The following is a 23,255-nucleotide window of genomic DNA, read 5'->3' as shown; positions in this document are numbered from 1 at the left end:
TACATGTGTGTGTGTCTATGTGAGTCGCGTGCTCCCAAAATGGCGGCTGGCCACTTTGAAGATAACACCCTTCCCCCCCCCTATTGTCTTTACGACATGTAGCAGGAGTCAGAGCTAATTAGGTGAAGGGATATGCATGTGTCTGTGTGTGTGCCAAATTAGACAAAGTAACTGGATTGGATGCAACGAAAGACTGTGAAGAGCAGAACAGACTAACATTACTTTCTCAATAACTTGTACCCAAAATATCACAACACCACAAATCAAACTTATAAATATCACACAGAATCGAATAAACAGTCTTGCTTAGCCTAGTATAATTATTAAGCCCAGTTGTGTTACCCGTCCGTGGAAAGGGGAAAAAGAGTTGCTGTGCAGTTTGAAGTTCTGTGAAGTCGTCTGGCTGGCCGTGTGGCTCCTGCCTTGGTGATTCTGTTGAGTTCTGCAGCTCAGTTGCTGGCTGAAGTTTTCCAGCAGGACATCGAGTCGCTGCTTGAAGGGTTGGTAGAGCTTGGAGTACGAGGAGGTTTCCTTGGTGAGATGAGCTGGAAGCTGCACCTTTGTGCTCCTCTCGAAGAGTTGGATGGGAAGAGATGATGTGAGCTGGAGAAGAGGCTCGACAGCCTTCCCTCCTGTGGAAGGATTGTGGGAAGAGGGCAGAAGAGACAGAAGAGACAGAAGAGGGGGAGACCTGGCCTTATATTGGCCTGGTGACCTCACAGGTCATGGGGTCCAGAGTGACCAATGGGAGTTGAAACCTGTGTCCCTGGGGGGTTTTTCACTCCTCTGTGTGATGTTTATGGCCCCTGGGAGACTGAGTCCTGGAGGGACATGCGGCTTCAGGCTTTTGATGGCCCCTGGGAGACTGAGTCCTGGAGGGACATGCGGCTTCAGGCTTTTGGCTGCACATATAGGCAGAGCTTTGGTCTCCCAAAAACCAGGTCCCAACATCCCCCCTTCGTTCTCAGGATCGCACCTGACGTGGGTTCCTGAGGGCAAACTTGAAAAATGTTTAGTCCAAAGCTGGAAAAGTCAATTTTCAGTTCATTTGGATTGTAACATCTGGGCATTTGTGTATACTATATAGTTTGGCAAAGCAAGATTCAAATTAGACAAATAATTCAGATTACAATGACAGTACGATATGAATAACCTGTGCTCTTCACTAGGTTAGGGAGAACACGGAAAAATTAGACATTGTAAATTGTAAGATAAGATGCAGAGAGAGTGGCACGTACAATGATAAGGTCATTTGGAATGTCCAAGAGTTTTGTTCACTCCTTGGATCCTACTCAATGTAGTACTCAGTCTGATCCGTTAGACTTAACAATTTTAATCTTCAGCAGGTTTTTCTGCAGAAGGTTGTCATAATTTTTCAAAGTCTCAAAATCCAAATGACTGTATCATTGTTTCTGTAATAACATGCTAATGTCCTAACATGTGTGGTATGGACTTCATTATTATGAAATGAAAAGTAGTCGATCCAAACATATTTACAAAGTTGGCAGTGGTATATAAGTTCAATCAGAATTTAGGTTTTGAGGTTTGCTGCTTTTGCTAACAAAACATTTTCCTATTAACTGCAAGAAACTTAATACTGACTGTCAGTACAGGGGTTAACTGCGTTGGTTATGGCCGTGAGAAGCGAGCTCTGGATCGCCTGTGTCGTGGCTCAGGGCCGTAACGCTCTGGGGAGCCAGAGTCCAAGAGGACTTCAGAGGCGCTGTCACTGTGTGCTCGGTCATAACCATATTTTAAACTGTACTCAGAGACGCTGTCGTCATCTTCTGAGCAGTGGTAATTTGTCTGGGCCAGAATTTCAGAGTATGGTTTCCTACAGCTTCTACTGTGGGAATGCCTATCTCTGGGAAGTTGGCGGACATGGCGGATACGCTCTGTGTCCCTACGCTGCCTGTTGTCACCCCCCTTCGTTTTGTTGTGAGGGTGAAGTTTTGAGGCAGCGGATGAATTTGACACCGTGCTGTTTGTTTTGACGGGCTCGGTTGCACCTACTGTAGCCTTGAAAGTGATAACAGTTTCCCAAGCCACCTGTGTCATCTTCCTGATCTGGTGCATTGAAGGTTTTCCTTGCTGTGTCATCAGTACAACATGTGTGCGTATACATGGATGTAAGTTACGTAAGAACATGGACTTGAAGGTGGGATTTTCTTCTAGGCCTGGTGCGTTCTTTCCCTGAAAATAAACATGCCTCAAACGTCGAATATAATCTTTGGGATTTTCGCGACGTGAATGTTTAATTTGGGATGCTGTAACAATGGATGTGATCTCGTCAGCAGTAGAAGAGAATTCCTCGACTAGTGCTTGACGGAGCTCTGTGTAGTTACTTGTGACACTGGAAGGAAGTGACTGAATAAACTTGTGAACAGCTGTAGAGCTGGTTTTTAACACGAGTCTAACCTTCTCTCTTTCTGTTGCATTTGGCACATCACTTAAGCTGAGATCTAGTTCTCTAAAGTAATTATCAATATTGTTATCACAGTTGTCTGGATCAAATTGTTCAATATCTTTAGCTAGAAACTCAAGCAAATCAAAGCGAGGACACTGTGAGGTCCGGGCACGTGCATCACCTGCTCCAGGTCTCTCTGGTTGAGGGGGGGGGGTGCTAAAACATCTTGAAATGTTGAAGTCCCCCCTTTGGAGAGTTGTGCACGGAAAAATGTGTCATGCATCAGTGGATGAGAAGTATATGAGGCACAATGTGTTCTTGAGGATAAACTACATATGTCATCAATGTCAGTGTCAGAGTCAGAGAGATGGGAAGTTAGGAAGCTGTTACCTCTTCCTGTCAGTGGAGGATCAGGAGGTGACTTACTTCCCAAAGACTTCGGGTCGGATGGGATTCTGTCCCATCTTGGGAGTGAAGAGGGAGTTAACCGTACACTATTGGAGGAGCGTGAATCAGAATAACCAGAATCACATTGGTTCAAAAACTGATGTGAGGCCGGGCCTTCTAAACTAAGTTGTAACAATTCCTCCTTGTGTGAAATGAGATCTGACTCTGCTGAGTGCAGGTCTCCTAAATAGTGCAGGGCTTTCTTCCTAGCAGTTTGAACCTCTTGGAAGAGAAGAGCATTTTGCGCTCTTAGGGCATTTACCTCCTGTTCCATGGCTGCTTTGCTCTGACAGGCAAGGTTGATTTGCCTGTGGAAATTTAGAATCATGCATCTCAACAATGGACCCTTTGATGCTGTTTGTGCATCACACCTGTCGTTAAGTAGAGAATCTATTTCTTTATTACACTCACTGAAGTTCAACTTGCTGATGAATTCAGGATAGCCAGGGGTCAGGCTCTGTGCTAGGGAAGAAACAAATTGTTCTACACAGGGGTTCTCCATTGTTGGGTCTGAAATTGAAGGATTAGATTTACAAGTTTATAAATCAAAAAGAATTTGTTTTGCACTTTAAGACACCTTGTAGTGTGGATTTGATCGTACACTAGCCTAACCAAAACTATGGTGGGTTAAACAGTTCACCAAACTTGTAATCACTAACTGATATGCAGGGCAGTAACAGTTAGGGTTCTATAAATTCACAGGGCTGGAAGCACGCTGTGGCTCTTTCTCAGGTTCTCTTATCCAACTTGGGCTGATATGCTAGGCAGTAACAGCCAGGTACAAGCTCTGTTATACAGATTGTGGCACGCTATGTCTTAATTCAAAAGCACTTAACAGTTACAGGAAATTTCACAGCTTGACCAGTTAACATTGAATATGTGTTATTCAAATGTTAAAAGAAATTCTTAAAATTTCAACAACGAATATTCAACTGGAGTTATTAGCAACGATAGCAATCTTTTAGCGTAACACTATGAGGACTTAAAGTGGTAGTTATGAATAATTATTTTTTAATAAACATTTAATTTATGAATAAATTAAATTTCACCACAATGCACTTGTTTGTAAATACGGTTGAATGTCTACTCCGGTGGTAGACTAGTGGAACTGAATTCAAACCTTTGGCTTGACTGAAAATTCAAAATTCCACTTATTTCTGGCGTTTGCCAAAAATGAAGACAAATTAATATTGCATAATTATGAATTTGTTTCAACTGTACTCTCCCTCACGCGGGGGCAGCAGTTATGTTAGCCAAAAATGGAAGAGAAATAAAAATTTATGTTGCATAATTATGAATTTTTTTCCAACTGTACTCTGCCTCACGCGGGGCGCCATTTATGTTTGTAAATAATGGCAGAAAAAATGTATTAACAATAAAAATTACTAATTGCTAAACAAAGATATGTATGTGAGTATACATGTGTGTGTGTCTGTGTGAGTCAGCGTGCTTTCAAGATGGCGGCTGGCCAAACAGATAACACCCTTTTCCCCCCAATGTGCTATCAGGCTGTTGATAATTGTAGCCCTATAAATTCACTATGTATTAATTGCATGGCTGTGTTGCTGTGTATGCTTGTAAATTTTGTAACATCCTTAAATTATGTAGTGTTGATAATATAAAACCCCTTGACAAAGTCAGTTTATTAATTATTTCTACTATATATTATCTTGCTAGTTTCTATATAGTCTATTTGTTAATCCCATAACTGCTAATGCTATGTAAAGTTACTACACCTTCTGTTCTCACATGCAAGGGCCAGATATGCATTTGATGGTGACGTGTTATCTCAGCTACAAAGCTACATACAATTTAAATTATTTCCAATGCTTGCTGGGCTTGCTGAACTTCCCCAAAATCATTAAAAAGCAGAACAGAGCTAACTTTTCATGAAGTCTGATAGCATCCAGTAAAGTTTCCCATTATTATCTGTAAATCCTCAAACTAATTTAAGAATGATGTGCTTGGCTTTGGACGTAACGCTCAGATTCTGTTGTAGGTTTCTAACTTGCAAACCCATAACTATAAGAGCAGGACTACTCTTGATATACTCCATTCATTTTAGTCTGGAAAGGTTAAAGAAAGACACTATACCCTCCCAACTCCTCAGATGCAGAGGATCTCTCTGTCAACAGCCTTATGTACAATACTTAAATATGTGTGAAATAAATGTGTTGTCTTGGTAACTTCCAGTCAAACACATGTACCCCCATAGGAAAGAATCTTCTTTGTACAAGATTGTTCAGATTTTTTTTATATTATTTATTATTTAATATAAAATTCATGTATGTAATCCAAATGTAAACCTTAGGTCTAAAATGCCAAATGTTTTTTGGACTGAAAAAAAGGAAAAAACTGTTTCACAATGATATTCTACCACTCGTTATACTGAATCAAAACTGTCTCCAAACTGAAACTGTTTAATAGAAACATACCTTCTCAGAATCATATCTGAATAAACATCATGTACACATTGACTGGTGAAAATCCCTCTATACAGATCTGTAATAAACATCGAGGATAGATGTCCATGAGTTTGTTTAAAAATCATGTGCCCTCTCGTGTAACTTCTCAAGATACAGACATGCCAAAAATAAAGAGCTGAACGTGTTTTTACAAAATGTGAAGAAATTCCCTCAAGGCCTTCTTGAGATATAGTTTTCACAATAATGGAACAGATGTTGGGACAATACGAAACATTATGCCTCCAGCCACTGGCACAGAGGCATAAAAATACATATATGGATTTAAAAAAATAAAATAAATAGATATGGTATATATAAATCATGTAAATATAAATCTGCATGTGCTCTCTTTTCTCTTCTAGTCCGCTTTCTCTTGACCACATCTTCACCTGCTGCAGGTCAGTCCATTCACCTGTATACATGATACATATAACTCCTGTACTTTTACATGCATGTTCTGTTAAAATATGATGTTTGTTACACGGCTGATAGGTTTTCAGATCAGATTAGTTGGTTCTGGATCCACTCGGTGCTCTGGAAGAGTTGAAATCTATCACAACGACACCTGGGGAACGGTCTGCGATGACGGATGGGACTTACAGGATGCGCGGGTGGTTTGCAGACAGCTGAACTGTGGTACAGCAGTGAGTGCGCCTTACGGTGCTCACTTTGGAGAAGGAGTTGGATCTATTTGGCTCGATGATGTGGCCTGTTTAGGAAATGAAACTTCTTTAACCGCCTGTCAGCACAGAACATTTGGGCGACATAACTGTGGACACAATGAGGATGCTGGTGTCATCTGCTCAGGTGAGAAGAGAATATCAATATCAATTCATCAAACCCCCGAGTTGTTGGGCCACGGACGAGGCTGAATTCACTATTGGCTAGTGTGTCAGGGCCCAGAACCTCAGGGCCTTTCAAGGGACAGGTTGAATCTGTGGTAATTACTAAGGTTATTATTATTATTATTATTATTATTATTATTATTATTATTATTATTATTATAATGAGAATAATAATAAACCCAACATTTCACAAGCCAACAAATGAATTAGATCCAGATTCTTATTTGGATGTGCACCGAATTGCATCAAGATCCATGAATTATTCTCTGAGGAATCATCGAGAATGTTGTAATACGTAATGCATAAGAAAGTGAAAAAAGAATTCCGGGATCGACCCAATGATCCGGATCTACTCCATCCTTTTATTTCATGGAAGTTATCACGTAATCCTGCTAACCATAAACAAACAAAAACGGTGATGAAAACCTAAAGTCCTTGGCGGAGGTTATAATAATAATAATAATAATAAACATAATGATAATCATAATCATAATCATAGCAATAATAATAAATTTATTTTTAAGTACTGTATCCCTTGTATGTTTGAAGGTCTTCTGCACAAATTATGTTACCAACTACCAGTAGATGTTAGCAGTTGTTAGCAGCCCCCAGCTGATGTTAGGGACATAACCTCAGTTGTGCACCGTAGCGTCATCAAGTGTTTTGGCCTTGTGATCAACAATACAGGCCGAACAAGGGTACGTTGAGGCTAAAGGTAAATCTGACTGGTTACTGGCTTGTATGGCAGCACTATGAAAGCCTTGCGGCCAGCTCAGTAGATCAGTCATCATTACCTCTATGCCAGATAACCCTAGTATACTATAGGAGTTCCATCTGGTTTCTGAAGCACAAGGTAAGTAAATATGCCACATAGAGTAGTAGGAATGGAGAGAGTCAGAGGGAGCCACAGTCCATTTTTGCTTTTGTCTTTTCAGGCTCCAGTTTGCTTTGATCATGTTTAAAATATAGTTGTATAGTAATAATAGCAAAAAATGTACTCTGAAACTCAGTGCGAACCAGTGAAGAAAGACAAGAATAGCTATGTAAATAGCTATAACTTTAAGGCACAGTGTATATAATTAAGCATACAGCTAAAAAAAAATGTATTTACAAGTTACAAATACACTGTATATCTGTGACAAACAACTTAATAAAGAAGTTAAACTCATAATTGAACCTTTCTACCATGGTGCCCCATGACTGTATCGTTACTGAGCTCTGAAGACGACAACAAAGGGCCTTAGAGGACCAAGGACTTTCCTCTTAGGATCTCTAAGGAAACAAACTCTCTGACAAGATCACACTGCATTGCTCCTCATCCTCTTGTGAATTGCTTTTAAAAACCTTTTATACACTTTTACTGGACTTGAGGTCTTAAATTACTTTTATATATTAATCACCTAGTAACACCTACTTTTATACAATGGCATTCTTTTAACCCCATTTCATTGGATTGTTTTGTTATTATTGTTATTATTATTACTGTTATTAATAATACACATTTTTCAACAGCCCTTCTGAAGCCCACCATCTTCATGAATCCTCCTGGTGTAGTGACCTGGGGTCAGGACATCGGCATCACCTGTTTAATCTCAGTTAACCGTATAGGTGGAAGGTTCCTCTTCACACACACACTCAGTCGGATCCCAAAATTAAATTCAACATCAAATTCTTCCTTTGCTACCTTCAATATTGCTCAAGTGACTTTCGATAACGAGGGAGTGTACGAGTGCCAATTTCAAATACAGATTTTGGGTCAATACTTCAAGTCCCTCTTCAGTGACCATCTCAATCTCACTGGTAAAGAAAATTATAGTTTCTGATCTTTTTAATTTGGTTGAAATTATCATTTTAAGTTCAAATGTAGAGATTTACATTCATTTCATCTCAATGGTACTATCTACTGTTCTTTTACAGTGAGCCTCCCAAAACCCAGCATCTTCATGAATCCCCGTGGTGAGGTCACCTGGGGTCAGGATGTTGTCATCACCTGTGCGATCACAACTCAGCATTTAGGTGGAACGTTCATTCTGCAGACGACGTCAGGCTCAGTCAGACAATGGTCAAGTGCGGACTCCGCTACCTTCAGCATCCATCAAGTGAACCTTGATAAAGAGGGATTATACCAATGTCAGTATCAGACAAGGGTATCAAGTCGAGACGTCAACTCTCCCCTAAGTGATTCTGTCAGACTCTCTGTTACCGGTAATTAAATCTACTGATCCTAGTTTTTAATTTAATATAAATGTTCAAAGTAAATATTTTACAAATAGAGTACAAGTACAAATATACTAGAAAGAATGCAAAAAGTGAATATCTTAGCTTTTGGTTGATTTATGTATTTGTTATATGGGGAAGACATTCTAGTCTATCAAGCAATTCAAAAGATCAATTTGTTGTTTTTGATATCTGATCCAATGTTTTTAGCCAAAATCAGACCACTAGTAATCCACATCATATTTTATTCTTTCAAAACCGCACATTTTCTTTGAAAGGTACAGACAGTCACAACAAGAAAACTTTTTTTAATGTTTGTTAAATCTGTAACTATGATCTGATAACAGTGCATGAGGCAGATAATATTAGCAAAAAAAAACGTATATCTGACTCCTCTGGCTCCACCTACAGCTTTTACTGCAATTTAGAAGAATCCCAAACTCTCATTTCTAATCCACCACACAGTGCCAAAAGATCGAGTGTCACTCAGTGCTCGTCCACACTTTATTTGAAAGTTGTGAAGTGGGTCGATGTTTGTCCTGACGTCTGTGTAAGTCTGTGCTTGCACAGTGACAGCTAAGTGTCACAGTGTTGGTTTAGCATTACCACAAGTTGGCTTCACAGGCCCAGCCAGCAGCTCTCATATTACTGTAGTGAAGTGGGCTATGTTTTTTTTCTGGTTGCTGTGGTTACTATCCTGTGCAGGTACTGCAGCAGGGAGGGGCTTTGCAGACAGTTTTGGAGTCTCGCCTCTAATTTGAAATACTACTGACTGCATCTTTAACTCAGATGGAAAGTTTTGCGCGGTGTTCCTGTTTGTGGTCCTTTTCAGAAAAGCAAAGATTGATACACATATGTGCTGTATGCATCGTTGGCATTACTGATTTATAAATAAAGAAAAATAAATTGTGACATTGTGTTGTTCCTTTTGTAACTAGTGCCACTGCTGCAGCCCACCATCGACCTGATATCTGCTGATGGTGGACTGCACTGGAGTCCTGAAGCTGCAGAGGTCACAAAGGGTCACAGCTTTGTCATCAACTGCTCGATTTCCTCCCAACTCCCTGAAGGTGTTTTCTCTCTCTTCTTCTGTGGCTCCAACATCACTGACAAGCCTGCAGTCAACCACTCAGCCTCCTTTGAGTTCCCCGTAGCTGAGTATGAACACCAGGGCAACTACAGCTGTGTGTATGAGGTCGCATTGTCCTCCAGGACATTTTCTGGAGTGACCACATCGATTAGCGTCATCGTTAAATGTAAGTCGGCTCAAACAAAGCAAACAATTGATGCATCTATTTTCTGCAGTTTTTTTGGACAGGTTTGTGTCTTCCTCTTGGATTTAAAAGAATCCAGTTTAATATATGATTTATTTAAACTGCACGTAAAATGTATTTAACAAACATTGCAACTAATCAATAGTTAACTTTACATTTTACTCATATTTAACTAATAGTTCAAAATAAAATGAAAAAGATATAATATTTACTAACCCTGATTCATGGTTACTAAACTTTATTGAACAAAACTCCTGAACACTGTGCAGTGATGTATTTAACTGCATCATTTTGGTGCTAGATCTTCTTCAGGCAAATCTTCTACCAAACAACCATGTGTTAAAGGATACTAAAATTATCATAGTCCATTGTAACAATATACTACCAATTATTATTATTATTATTATTGTTGTTGTTGTTGTTATTACCAATAAACATGAAATTCAAAAGTTCAAAAGTCAGGTAAGAATTTTAATGCAAGTGTCATGATCACAACAAGACATTTAATTTGTTATCCCATGCTCTCTGACTTGGTGAGGAAGCAAGTCTTTGTTTGCATCCCCTGTGTGTGTGTGTGTGTGTGTGTGTGTGTGTGTGTGTGTGTGTGTGTGTGTGTGTGTGTGTGCAAACAGAAAATTGCATTGAAATTCTCACGTAGCTTTTGCCTTCAACTGGTCTCTTTGCGAGTCTTTGTGTTCCAGCCGTCCTCTTTCCCTTCTGGACTATTTTGGTTACCTAATATCATCCTTATCAACCATTTCTCCCAAAGATTCCAAGAGGTGACAACAGTCACAAGGAGGGGTGTCAATCCTTTTTTGTGGTAGAGGCCGGTAGCCGACCACCCTTTTGAGTTCTGGATCTTAGAACACTTTCTTTCTTTCATGCATCCCTCCACAGACTTGCGAACTCCTTTAAAGGGGACATAGCATGCAAATTCAACTTTGTTAGTGCTTCTACACGTTAATGTGGGTATCTGGCATGTCTACCAACCCCAAAACTCTGGGAAAAAAACACTTGCGCGTTTTGTTATGGTTCCTCTAAGTCAGAAACGTCATGCTTGAGTGACTCGATTGAGCTTCCTGGGTTTTGTGTCGTAACAAGGCACTGGAAGTCTCCCTACATGGTCTTGGCCCACCCCCCCGTCCCCCCACACTCGTTACGCCGGGTTTACACCGGACGCGGAAGCGCTGCTGCGAGGCAGCGCCGCGCCGTTCTCAAGCACGCAGCCGCCTGGCTGTTCACACGGGACGTGCATTTCTCCGCGCTGGTCAGCCCCATAGACTGTATATATAAGGTCAGCCCGCGATTCTGCTTTCTCCGCTTGTTGTTGTAACCGTTGAATGTGGGGTTCGGGGTAAATGATGGTCTTCAGAGCCCCCCACCTCTCTTTCTCTCTCTCTGTCTGCTGCGTGTCTTGTAGTGGATGGGCAGAGGGGGACATTTAATTATGTGATTGGGAAAATTAAAACTCCAGGACAACAGAAGGGGAATACAAAGTATGGGATGCATATTTGATAATTTATATCATATAAAATATGTAATTTATATCGTTTAAAATCATGGGGGGGAGGGGGAAGGGGGGAGCTGGCTCACTAGCATTTAAAGGAACAGGCATTCAAAACAGGTCACTCTGTGGAGGGCTGTTTTAGACAGGGTAAAAAGGGTGCTGTTTTAAATGATCCTTGTGGTATTTTGACCAAAGTACGTTACAGACATTTCATTAAGACCCCAAGGAACCATATCAACTTGTGGTAAAATGGGCATGCTATGTCCCCTTTAAGAACGAGGATACTCATTACTATACGCAGACTAGTTGTCTGCAGCAACACCCGTCTCAAAGACAGAAGAAGGGAGAGGCAGGGTCATACTTCACTGACCTCCAGAGAGCAACCATTTCCAGGCTGTCTTGTTTGGCACCGTAGTTCTCCTCATGGGTATCATCAGTTCCTGGTGGGACCCATGCCATCCCGAGGCCACTCACAAGACACACTTGTAAACTTGAAATTCCCTGTTGGTTTCTTTTCCAATCACATTGCTCACAGCATCGACATCCCTCTAGGGACATTGCTGCCGAAGTCACTCTCTGAACCCCGGGAAGAGGCTACCGTAAAATGCATCCAAAGCTTGTTAGCAGCTTGCACCAAAGAAGCCAACACTCTTGAGCCTTTAGAGAACTTTCTTACATCCAAGTGAAAAACAGGTTCTATTGTCAACTCGTTGTCTTTGCTTTTGAGTATCTTGAAAATGCTACCATTTTCCCTACACTCCTATACTTGACTTTAGAAATGACTATCATTTGGTTAAATACCAGCAGCATTTTGCCATGGCTTTTGGTTTATCTCATGGTCTAATTGTCTTCCTGTCTCTTTTGAATTAAATCTTTCTAGATATCTTTTACAATTTTGTTTTAGTGTCACTACATAAGACTGATCTTCTCCCTGGCAAGAAAATGTTTAGTATATGCATTAGTTGCTATGCTGGTTCCTCGTGAACCAACTGTCTGTAAAAGCACCCACTCTTGCACCCATTATGATCCTCCCAGATCCTAAGGAGCAGTTTGTTGTCAAGGTTGATGCTTCTTATGAAGAGTTAGGGACTGTGTTCCCCCCAGTGCTCTGCAATCTACCAAAAAGTCCACACATGTACATTCTTCCCTGCAACATACAATATCTCTAACAGCATGCAACTATTACATTTGCAACCAGGTACTGCTTGCTAGTTGGCAGTGCTTGAGTGCACATTATTTGTAATAGACTATACGTACAGTAACAAACTCAATTCTGCCTGCCTTCGATTCAACTAAGTTTTCCTGTCTAAAACAACATTACACCTTCTAAGAAAGGATGTTTTCAATGAATACGGAGGAAACATTTAACCATCACTTACTTATGGGAGGTAACAAAAAAAGATAGGATTTTAAATTAAAAAAGATAAGCAAAAAACAGGACTGTTGTCACTTTTGAGTGTCCCCTTGAAATACTTCCATTGTGTTGGGAGTATTTGCAGTGCAATTTCTTTTTTCCGAGCACCTGTTGTCAAATTGATGAAAATGTTTTCTCCGTTGGCATGTGTTGTGTCTATCTGCATGTGCAGTACATAAAGAAACAGCTTGCAGGACTGTATCTTTAATAGGGAAAATAAATATACAGAAAAAGACACGTCACAGTCAATGTTTTCTCTCCTAGTGTCTTTGTTGCTGCTGGTCTCCCCTGTAGCTGCTGGGAGCCTGGTGCTGCTCCTGCTGGTCCCGGTGGTGATCTGTCTGGTCCGCAAGAGAAGACCGCAAGCGATGCCGCCTGGAGTCCCTCAATGTCTGTGCTCACAAGGACACACTTTACATTATGTGAAACTGTTGTAATTTATTTAGCCTATTTTCAAGTCACACTTAAATATCTCTTTATCTGTGTTCCTGACTGTGCAAATAACTATGTGATTTCTAGTTAGCTCTCATATTCATGGCAGATCCTCTTTCCCTGCTCATGTTCCAGTGGCTGTCAGGAATCACTATGAAGACCCTGACGATGAGGTGGAGCAGCTCTATGTGAACTTTGAACAAGTGAAGGGGCAGTTGGAGCAAGCCAGCGGACTGGTGGATGCAAAGAGTGAATATCTTTGGTTTTGGTTGATTTATGTATTTGTTATATGGGGAAGACAAAATCCAAGAGCAGATCAAAATCGGGAAGAACGGGAGATGGAGCACAAGAAATGTGTCCAAGCAGAAAATATCTGAGTGCAAGTGCACAGTTTGAGCACAAGCAGGGGCTATTTGAGGGCGAATGTAGGGTTTTGTGTGTAAGCATTACAAAATCTAAATTTGAAATCAATAAGTCCTGCTCTCAAATTAATCGGCCACTCTTGAATAAGTAAAGGAATTATTTTTCTCATTTTTATGAGGTTGAGTTGAAAGAAGGGGTGATTTGGATTTTAAGGTTGTTTTGACAAGGTTGCCTGTCTGTTTGTTGGTTTAATTTTTTATGAAAAAACTACTAAACCTATTTCCACCAAACTTGCAGGATGGATGGGGCCCCGGAAGAACCCTTGACATCTAGTTTTTGATTATTCTTTTATATTTCTTCTATAAGAACTAAACAATCATGGTATTGTTTCACGGTGGCAGAGGTATGCGCTCTACTGAGTGCCATTCTAGTCTATCAAGCTATTCAAAAGATCAATTTGTTGTTTTTAATACCTGATCCAGTGTTTTTAGCCAAAATCAGACCACTACTAATCCACATCATATTTTATTCTTTAGTTCTGCCTACACACATTTAAGACACACTTAAATATCTATTTATCTGTGTTCCTGACTGTGCAAATAACTATGTGATTTCTAGTTGGCTCTCATATTCATGGCAGATCCTCTTTCCCTGCTCATGTTCCAGTCGCAGTCAGGATTCACTATGAAGACCCTGAGGATGAGGTGGAGCAGCTCGCTGAGAACTTTGAACAAGTGACGTACAAGAAGAGGCAGTGGGAGCAAGCCAGTTCGGTGGATGAAGATCATGATGACTATGAGAGAGAAGAACAATAAAGGCAGTGGTTGTGTACAAAGCCAAGTGACCAGTGCTACTGACCACGATAATAATGTAAACCAGCCCTTTGCTGAAGACTGGCTGGACATTTATGGAGAAGACGAAGATGTTTATCAAAACATTTAGTTTTCTACTGCTGAACAAAAGCACAGGGATTAATCAACCCACATACAGTATTATGTATTTCAAAATAATGCAATGTGCTAGTCCTGAACAGGTTTAAGTAAGATTTTTGAGTGTGCCATCAATGGGCAATATAGTGCCACAATGCAGTGTGTAAAAAAACACTTCCAGAAAGATCTTTAAAATTAAAATACGAGGATAGAATGTTTAGATAAGCATTTATTTTTTAATTTCTCTTTGTAAAGTTTAATCGGTAACTGCGGATTATCCAACATTGCACCTATGAAATAACTTCTTGTTTGTAAAAATCTATAAGAATAACACATTGATAATTTTTTCTTTTCACAATCTACAACATAACATTATGATACTATAGAATAAGTCCAATTGCCTTTGTATATTTCTAGTGTTTCTAGCTTGTGTGCGTGTGTTTTTGTTTGTGTGTGTGTTTTCTCAGCTACTCTCAAATTTGTTCAGAGTATTTACACAAGAAGGTAATGTAGTGGAAATTTATCTTGAGATGTGAAATAAAGAGTTTCTCAGACCGGAGTTGTCTTTGAGTTTTAATTATTAGCTCTGCAGAGGGTTACACAGTCAGCAACAAGGCTTCAGAGTGCAGTTTTGAGTGTGCCGTTCTCTCGTTCCACAGCTGCACCACCGGCTGGATGATATGCACAGTGTGTTCGCACATCCATACCTAGATGAGAACCGAGTTGTTTGACAGCTTCGTTTACGAAGTGTCTGCCGTTGTCACTGGAAATTCTGCTAGGAATTCCCCATAGTGGAATAATGTCTCTTAAAGGGGACATAGCATGCAAATTCCACTTTGTTAGTGCTTCTACACGTTAATGTGGGTATCTGGCATGTCTACCACGCCTAAACTCTGGGAAAAATACACTTGCGCGTTTTGTTATGGTTCCTCTAAGTCAGAAACGTCATGCTTGAGTGACTCGATTGAGCTTCCTGGGTTTTGTGTCGTAACAAGGCACTGGAAGTCTCCCTACATGGCCCTGGCCCACCCCCCACCTCATCCCCCCCCCGTCCCCCCACACTCATTACGCCGGGTTTACACCGGACGCAGCGAGGCTGCGAGGCAGCGCAGCGCCGTTCCCAAGCGCGCAGCCGCCTGGCTGTTCACACGGGACGAGCATTTCTCCGCGCTGGTCAGCCCCCGATTCACTCACATGTGGCATTTGTCTGGATCGTTGGGACTGGGAGGCTGCAGCAGTTGCTCGGGCGCGACCTTCGCTCCCATGCGTGAGCTGAATTTGTTAGGTCAACGCCACACAGCCAGCAGTGTGGAAGACTTCCGCAGTGTTCAGCACTACTGTAACACTGGCACAAACACACAGAGCCCCCCCACTCGTTACGCCGGGTTTACACCGGACGCGGAAGCGCCGCTGCGAGGCAGCGCAGTGCCGTTCTCAAGCACGCAGCCGCCTTAAAAGTGTAATTTTAATACAAGGGACAGAGTCTTTAACGAACAAAACTGGGAGCACAAAGGGAGAAAATACAGGAAGCTTACACGGGGGGGTGCAGAGGTGCAGAGGCTCAGGAGACACGGGATACAGAAATACAGGGAGAGCAGGGCAGGAGATCCGGACAGGAGGACAGGACAGGAGATTAGATTAGGACGGGTAGATGGGTAGACACGAGAACACATACGACAAGAGACATCCGACAAGGACAAAGGGAAGAACCGAGGCTTAAATACAGACACACAGGGAAGGCAGGGGCAATTCGACACAGGTGGAACACATGAGGACTGGTGCAGACAATCACAGACAGGAAGTAAAACTAGATATGAGACACAAGAACCCAGACTACAAAATAAGACAGGAAACAGAACCCGGAGTGTGAAAACATGAAACACAGGGATGTACTAATAAACAGAAAACACTTTGGAAACCGATGAAACTAAACATTGATAAGTACAAAACCCTGACAGTGGAGGGCTGTTTTATACAGGGTAAAAAGGGTGCTGGTTTAAATGATCCTTGTGATATTTTGACCAAAGTATGTTACAGACATTTCATTAAGACCCCAAGGAACCATATCAACTTGTGGTAAAATGGGCATGCTATGTCCCCTTTAACATTGCTTTGGTGACCACACTTGCAGTTTGTTTTGAGGCAGGAAAGGCTTCAACCCATTTTGACCACATGTCGACCATCACTAAGCAGTGAGATTTACCTTCTGATGGTGATAGCTCTATGAAGTCCATCATCAGATGTTCAAAAGATCGTACAGGTGGTGGGTGTGCTGCCTAGCTGGTTACAGCCACTGGCCTGCCAACATTGTGTGTGGTGCAGACTACGCATGCCTGACAGTATTTTTGAGCATAGGTGGAGAAACATTTCGTAAACCAATGTTCTGTGATCATAGATAACATCCACATTTTAGATGTATGATCTTTGCCGTGAGCTAACTTAGCATAATGAGGAAAGAAATGTTTTGGCAAACTGGGTTTGTTGTCAGGACCATACCACACACCAGTTCAGAACATAGCACCAGACATCTTCCATTGGGAGATCTCAGGAGGAGTGACAGTGGACTGTACTGCAGAGAGAGAGACATATCAGAAGTGATAAATACTGTTTGTGTATGAAAAAAAGGAAGTGACATGTCAGATGTGAGTGTAATAGCCTGTTGTTTGAAAGAGGAAGTGGTAGGCGAGCCGCAGCTTTAGCAGCAGCATCAGCCTTGGCATTCCCCGAGACACCACATCCGTAGCACGTGTATGTGCAGTACATGTGCATACAGCAACAGTCTTTGGGAGCAAAATGGCAGACAGAAGATCTGTGATGAGACTGTGATGTGCTATCTTTTTACCAGAAGATGTGAGGAAGTTTCTGTGTTGCCAAAGAGCGCCAAAATCACGAGTTACACCGAATGCATATCTGGAGTCAGTGTAGACTGTGAGTGTTTTACCAGTAGCCAATTTGCATGTTTCCGTGAGTGCAATAAGCTCTGCTGCCTGGGCTGAGAGGTGATGAAGAGAACTCGAGAGGAGAACATCATTATCTGAACAAACAGAGAAACCAACACAGTTAGTACCAGAGACAGGTTCATGTGAGGTGGACCCATCTACATACAGAGTCAAGTCAGAGTTAGAAAGAGGTTCGTCAGAAAGGTCAGGTCGTGGAGAACACTGGACTTGAAGTTCAGCAACACAGTTGTGTTCTTCCCCGTCGTCCGGAAGCGGAAAAAAACCATTGGATAAGTCTACAACCGAAAACCACGCTGCGTCCGGCGGAATTTGGGAAAGCAGCGTGTACGGGTTGGGAACAATAGGCGATCGAGCAATTACAACGTCATTCACAGCCTTCAAATCCTGCACAAATCGCCCCTCAGTAGGTTGACCTTTGTCTCTGATTTTCTTAACTGGGAACAGTGGAGTGCGGACAGGTGAATCAGGGCAGGGGACAATTACACCAGCCTTCAAAAAGGATTCAAAAACAGGGCGTATCCCCTCCACCACTTCCTGTCTGAGTGGATATTGTTGTTTACATGGTCGATAATCATATTTTGGAGTGATTTTGACTGGGTCACAGTTTCTGATGAGGCCCACATCATATTTGTCCTTTGAAAGTGAAGGAGAAACATCAGAGGGGCTGAACAACATGGCATAAGAATGAAGGTGACAAACAGTGAGCGTGTGGCTGGAGAACAGAAGGTTGGAGAAACTTTTAGATCAAATGCACTCAGACTGGGTGAATACATTACGTCAGGCGTGGTTGTGGGTTGCCAATCAACGGCAGCCTGGCATGATCTGACAAATGGGCATAAGTTGTGCCACTGGTCATCATGGGACTTGGAGAGCGAGATGTGAGGGCTGGAATTCGAGACGCGAAACAGTGCCATCTGCTGGTCGGTGAGTGAGACGGCAGCAGCACTTCTGGAACCAGACCAAAAAATATTTGACACATTCAGAAAATCATCGGGAAAAGGCAAAAACAGAGATTCATAAACGTGATCTGCTGTGTCTGTCACATGTGAAGTGCAGTGCAATGAATCAGTGTGCATAAAATCTGAAAAAGGGGTGACAAGAGAGTGTGACGTGGAGAGCAGATCAGTTGAGGTATTTATAGGAAGATGCCACTGATATACAAACAGCTGCTCATGTGTGGTTTGTGACATGAGGAAAGGAGGTGAAGAGGACTCATGTGTAACCGTCACTCCATCAGGGGAGGATACCAAATTGAGGCCTAACGCAATCATCAAATCTCTTCCTAATAGAATAATTGGGCAACAGGGAGACAACAGAAAATCATGTTCAAACCTTATGGGATGTTGAACCGTGCACGGGAGAACATCCCATACCGCTATTGTGCCGCTTGCGCCTTTAGAGAAAATAAAGCGACCACTCATTTCAGGAGATGTGGGCAAATCTGAAATCCTAACCACATAATAACCTGCACCAGAGTCGACCATGAAATTGAGTTCATGACCGTTAACACACAGTTCGAGTTGAGGCATTTTCTTAAAAGCATCATTATTATATTTAACATTATGTGTGTGTGTGTGTGTGTGTGTGTGTGTGTGTGTGTGTGTGTGTGTGTGTGTGTGTGTGTGTGTGTGTGTGGATTCAGTTGAAGGCAAGGCCCTCTGCACCCTCTGCACATGTCTGTTCAGACATTTTACAAAAAGTCTAAACTGTCAACCTGATTACGCAATCCATATATTAGTGATTTTAATCCACTTTCTTCATCCTTAGTTTTGGCCTATATTGATGCTGATTTTATTGTATCACAAATCTGATAAAGATGTAATGGGCTGGTACAAATTTTCTTTACACAACACATAACTACTACAGTGTATTACAAATATATTTACAGTGTAGAGATGTTCTCATCAATAGTCTCTGGTGGCCAAGCTATCGAATGGTGACACACATCTGTGGCATTTCTGTGATTCAGTTTCATCTAATATTTTATCTGGCATATAAGCAGATATGAATATGCTGCATCTGCAATAATATATATGTATATATATATCGGTTGGTTGATTTAGCGCTGGGTCTGGACACTGCAGTGGTCAAACTGTTCTTGCAAAACAAAATCAAAAATGTTTTATAGTAAACTTCAGAATATGTTGTTTAGTTTGTTGTGTTTTTTACAGTGATTGCAATAGTTAAAATACGTTTTTTAATGTAACATTAGCAGTGAAGTGTAAGAGGAGATATTTGGAAATGTAACTGAATACATTCAAAACAAGTTAAATTTTAATATAATTGTAGCCTGATTGGTTAGAATGTCAGTTGGTAATACTTAAACAGTGTTGGGACGAAATTGGGTCTGTGGTGTTTCTGTGTTGTGGATTTACAATGGGGCTACTTTTCTCTCTGTAGATATGCTAGCATGATCGTGACCTCCAGTTGGCAACACTTCTTAATAATGACTGCACTGTATGGGGTTTAATAATTTTACTTTGTCAATGCCACACAAGTATAAGGATACAGAATTCTTCCCTGATTGATTTGTCTGTCTGGAATTAACAACCAGTTAAGGTCAACAAAGACCTTACAACATGACTGTTGTAAACTGGATGTTCTACTGGACAGATGTGTGAACTGTTTGGTAGTAGGTGCTTTTAGAATTGGTGACTGGAAAAGAAACAGCGTGTTATTTGTTAATATGAGGAATTTGTTTTTAGCATTAGGTTGCTCTGCTAACACTAGCATCAAGCTAAGCGCTACATGTATGGTTATCCAGACTTGTTGTCCTGTGTAACTTGTGTCGGTATCAAATTTGGACAAAACTCTTGTGTGTTTGAGACAGAAAAAGTTGGAGGAGGTCAGATGGAGACGTAACTGACAACAGATGGTGTGTGTGTGTGTGTGTGTGTGTGTGTGTGTGTGTGTGTGAGAGAGAGAGGGAGAGAGACATGCAAACACCACACTTATCTCTCTTTCTCTCTTTCACACATATGGACACACACTCAAATGAATGAGCTTCTCCACGTCCCCCTGAGTCACATTTACTGGCATCAGAGTGACTCAGATCACATTTTCACATCTCCCTTTCTTTTTCTATCTATTTTTCCTTTTTTTTGTACAAGAACACATAACTTAAATAGCTAAACTCTACCTTTGACATACAGTATTACAGTTACAGTATTATATATATATATATATATATATATATATATGCACACATATATATGTGTGTGTGCGAGCCTCCATGCAAAATACACTTTTGGAATAATGAAGTTGATATGGTTTATCTTTTAAAAGTATCACATTATTGTGAAGATGAACCCCGCAAAGTTATTAATGACAATGAATGGAACAATGCATTACTTCAAGTGAATGACTACACATCTTGTCCCAGGCTTAACCTGCCAACTCTAAACTCTCCAAAATATATTCCAACGTCACTCATAGATGTCACATGTCACCAGCAAACATGACACACATGTTTTGGTCTTGTCCTCGCTTACATATTACTCGTCACCCATTTTCAAACACTTCACTGAAGCTTTCAATATAGTGCTGACACCATGTGCAGAAATTTAAATTTTTTCAAAATATTACCAGGTTATCATTTAATCGGGAGGATAACAACGAATATTATTGCATTTGTATCTTTGTTAGCACACCAAATAATAGTGTTGGAGAGGAAGTCTTTTTGCCCTTTAAGCATCTCTACGGTTTAAGAACCTCATGATGTTCCAAAATTTAGAGAAAGTTAAGTACAACTTGAGGGGATCACATGGAAAATTGAGTCTGTTTGTGGACCCATGATTAGTTACATAGTTAAATTAAAGACTACAGGACAAATTAACACCCATTACTGATATACACTGATCATTTTAATTCATAATTTTGCCTGTTCTTTTGGTTTATTACTGACTCAGTTATCATGTTGAAAGGAAGGCATGGTTATGTATTCATTTACTTTTTTTGGTTTGCTTTTCCTGTTTCTTCAAATCTTCCTTTTCATTTAATTAAAATTCCACCTATTTATTTATTATGTATTTTATTTTTATCTCGAACCTTGTACTGCAACCTGTACTGGGTTGGAGGATGGGGTTGTGTAAAAAAAACGAGTCCTGAATATTCATTGTATTTCTTTGTACCTGTTCAATGAATAAACACAATTATGGTGAAAATATTAAGTAACATTACAAACAAAAATGTAAAAATTTGGGTTAGGTTGGGCTAATATCTTTTTATTGTGTTTGGTTGGGGTTTTTTTTGGGCCCTATTGATTAGTAGAAACTAGGCCAGAGTGGGAAAAAACAGTGGCTGGTCTACAGGTGAAGACGACCACGGACTGATTTGAAGATCTCTCAACATACTGACTGTCCATTGGGAGGATGGAAGAAGTACAGGCCCTTATGGAGCAGCTGAAAACAGCCAATGAACAGTTGAGAGAGCAGTTGCAGAACCAATCAGAGTTACCTGAACCAGTTCCAGGGTCATCCACTACTTCTCCTAATGTGGTTCCAGCAGGCAGCCTAGCCTGTGAGGCAACCAACCTCCGTTATGTTTATGTACCTAGAGAGCGTAAATGCCCCAAGTTCACTGGTAAAATGTCAGTTGATCTGTTAACAGTTGAACAATGGATTGAAGAGGTACGTAGATGTCTGGAGGTTCGGCATATGCCAGTACTTGAACAGTTGCTGTTTATCACAGACCATTTAGATGGAGGTGCCAAGTCAGAGATAAATTTTCACTCTCGTGCCGACAGAAGTACTCCTGAAAAAATCTTTCGGATTTTAAGAGAAAACTATAGTTGCGCTCAGTCCTATGTTGCGGCACAGTTACAGTTTTTCCAACGTACTCAGCGTGAGGGTGAATTTTTGCGTGATTACTCGCATGCCCTTAAGTCCTTAATGGATTTAGCGATACGTAAAACGCCTGGTGGTATCCCCAACTCTGATGTCTTGTTGCGTGATCAGTTTATTGAACATGTGCTTGATGATATGTTGCGTAGAGAGTTGAAGCAGCATGTGGTCCAACAACCAAGTATTCCTTTCGTAAACCTTCGGGCTATTGCTATTAGGTCGGCAGAAACAAGTAGACAGGGAGGTAAAATTAGACCTCGGGTCTACTCTTGTGACAAATACTCCCAGGCAGTGGATAGTTCTGAGGGTAGCACAAATGCGGTCACTGCTAGCTCTAATGATGAAATGGCAGAGATAAAAGAGTGCCTTCGCAAACAACAAGCTCAATTAGATACTATTATGAAGCATGTCACTGCCCAGTCCTCTCAGCCTACTCAGAGCCCTGTAGCCCTGACCCAAGCTAAGCAGTTACGATTTCCAACAGATGGCAAACTAATTTGTCACCGTTGTAATAGAGCAGGCCACATAGCCAGGTTCTGTAGGGTAAACCTAACTGCTACTACGACCCGTGAAGGATCGGTTTATGAAGTGGGGGTGCACAGACAGGTAGGGGGAGGGGGTTCTGATTCTCAGCCATCGGGAAACTAGACACCTCTGGTGCAGAGAGCCAGGCATCAGAAAAGGGTTTTGTGAGCTCACCTGAAGACCAAATGGATGATCACTCTCGACTTATAGGAGATTGCCCAGTTGTGAAAATCAACATGGGGGGTGTGGTGGTGCCCTGCCTTTTGGATACCGGGTCAATGGTAACCACGATCAGAGAAAGCTTCTTTGAGAAACACTTCAGGTCACAGGGTGTCGGGCTTCTAAAGAAATGTCACTGGTTACGTCTTAAGGCAGCCAATGGACTAAAAATCCCTTATCTAGGATATATGGAGCTCAATGTGACTGTTTTGGGTAAAACCCTCTCTCAAATGGGCGTGCTAGTTGTAGAGGACCCCCTAGATGAGCCCACACCACAGCAGCAGGCAGTATCTGGCCTCTTGGGAATGAACATCATTCGCCACTGTTACCGTCTGCTTTTTTGAACAGTATGGACCTCGTCTTTTTGAGTCACCTGTCCTACAAGCTGCTAGTAAGGAGTGGAAAGAAAC

The 23,255-nt window shown here is 41.3% G+C and overlaps 2 protein-coding genes across 2 annotated transcripts in view; one reads left to right on the top strand and one right to left on the bottom strand.

Annotated features, from left to right (window-relative positions):
- Positions 1–23,255, bottom strand: part of LOC118123690 — a 56,673-nt gene that overhangs the window by 11,160 nt on the left and 22,258 nt on the right. The gene's annotated exons all lie outside the window — the stretch shown is intronic.
- LOC118123694 lies at positions 11,406–14,859 on the top strand. Its single transcript, XM_035181219.2, has 3 exons — positions 11,406–12,966; positions 13,144–13,257; positions 14,038–14,859. The coding sequence occupies exons 1-3, from the start codon at positions 12,825–12,827 to the stop codon at positions 14,184–14,186; spliced, it is 405 nt and encodes a 134-aa protein (XP_035037110.2). The 5' UTR covers positions 11,406–12,824; the 3' UTR covers positions 14,187–14,859.

Source organism: Hippoglossus stenolepis, chromosome 16, assembly GCF_022539355.2.
Source record: "Hippoglossus stenolepis isolate QCI-W04-F060 chromosome 16, HSTE1.2, whole genome shotgun sequence".
NCBI lineage: Eukaryota > Metazoa > Chordata > Actinopteri > Pleuronectiformes > Pleuronectidae > Hippoglossus > Hippoglossus stenolepis.
Note: the sequence above shows the minus strand (reverse complement) of the source record. Positions and strands in the feature narration are given on the sequence as shown.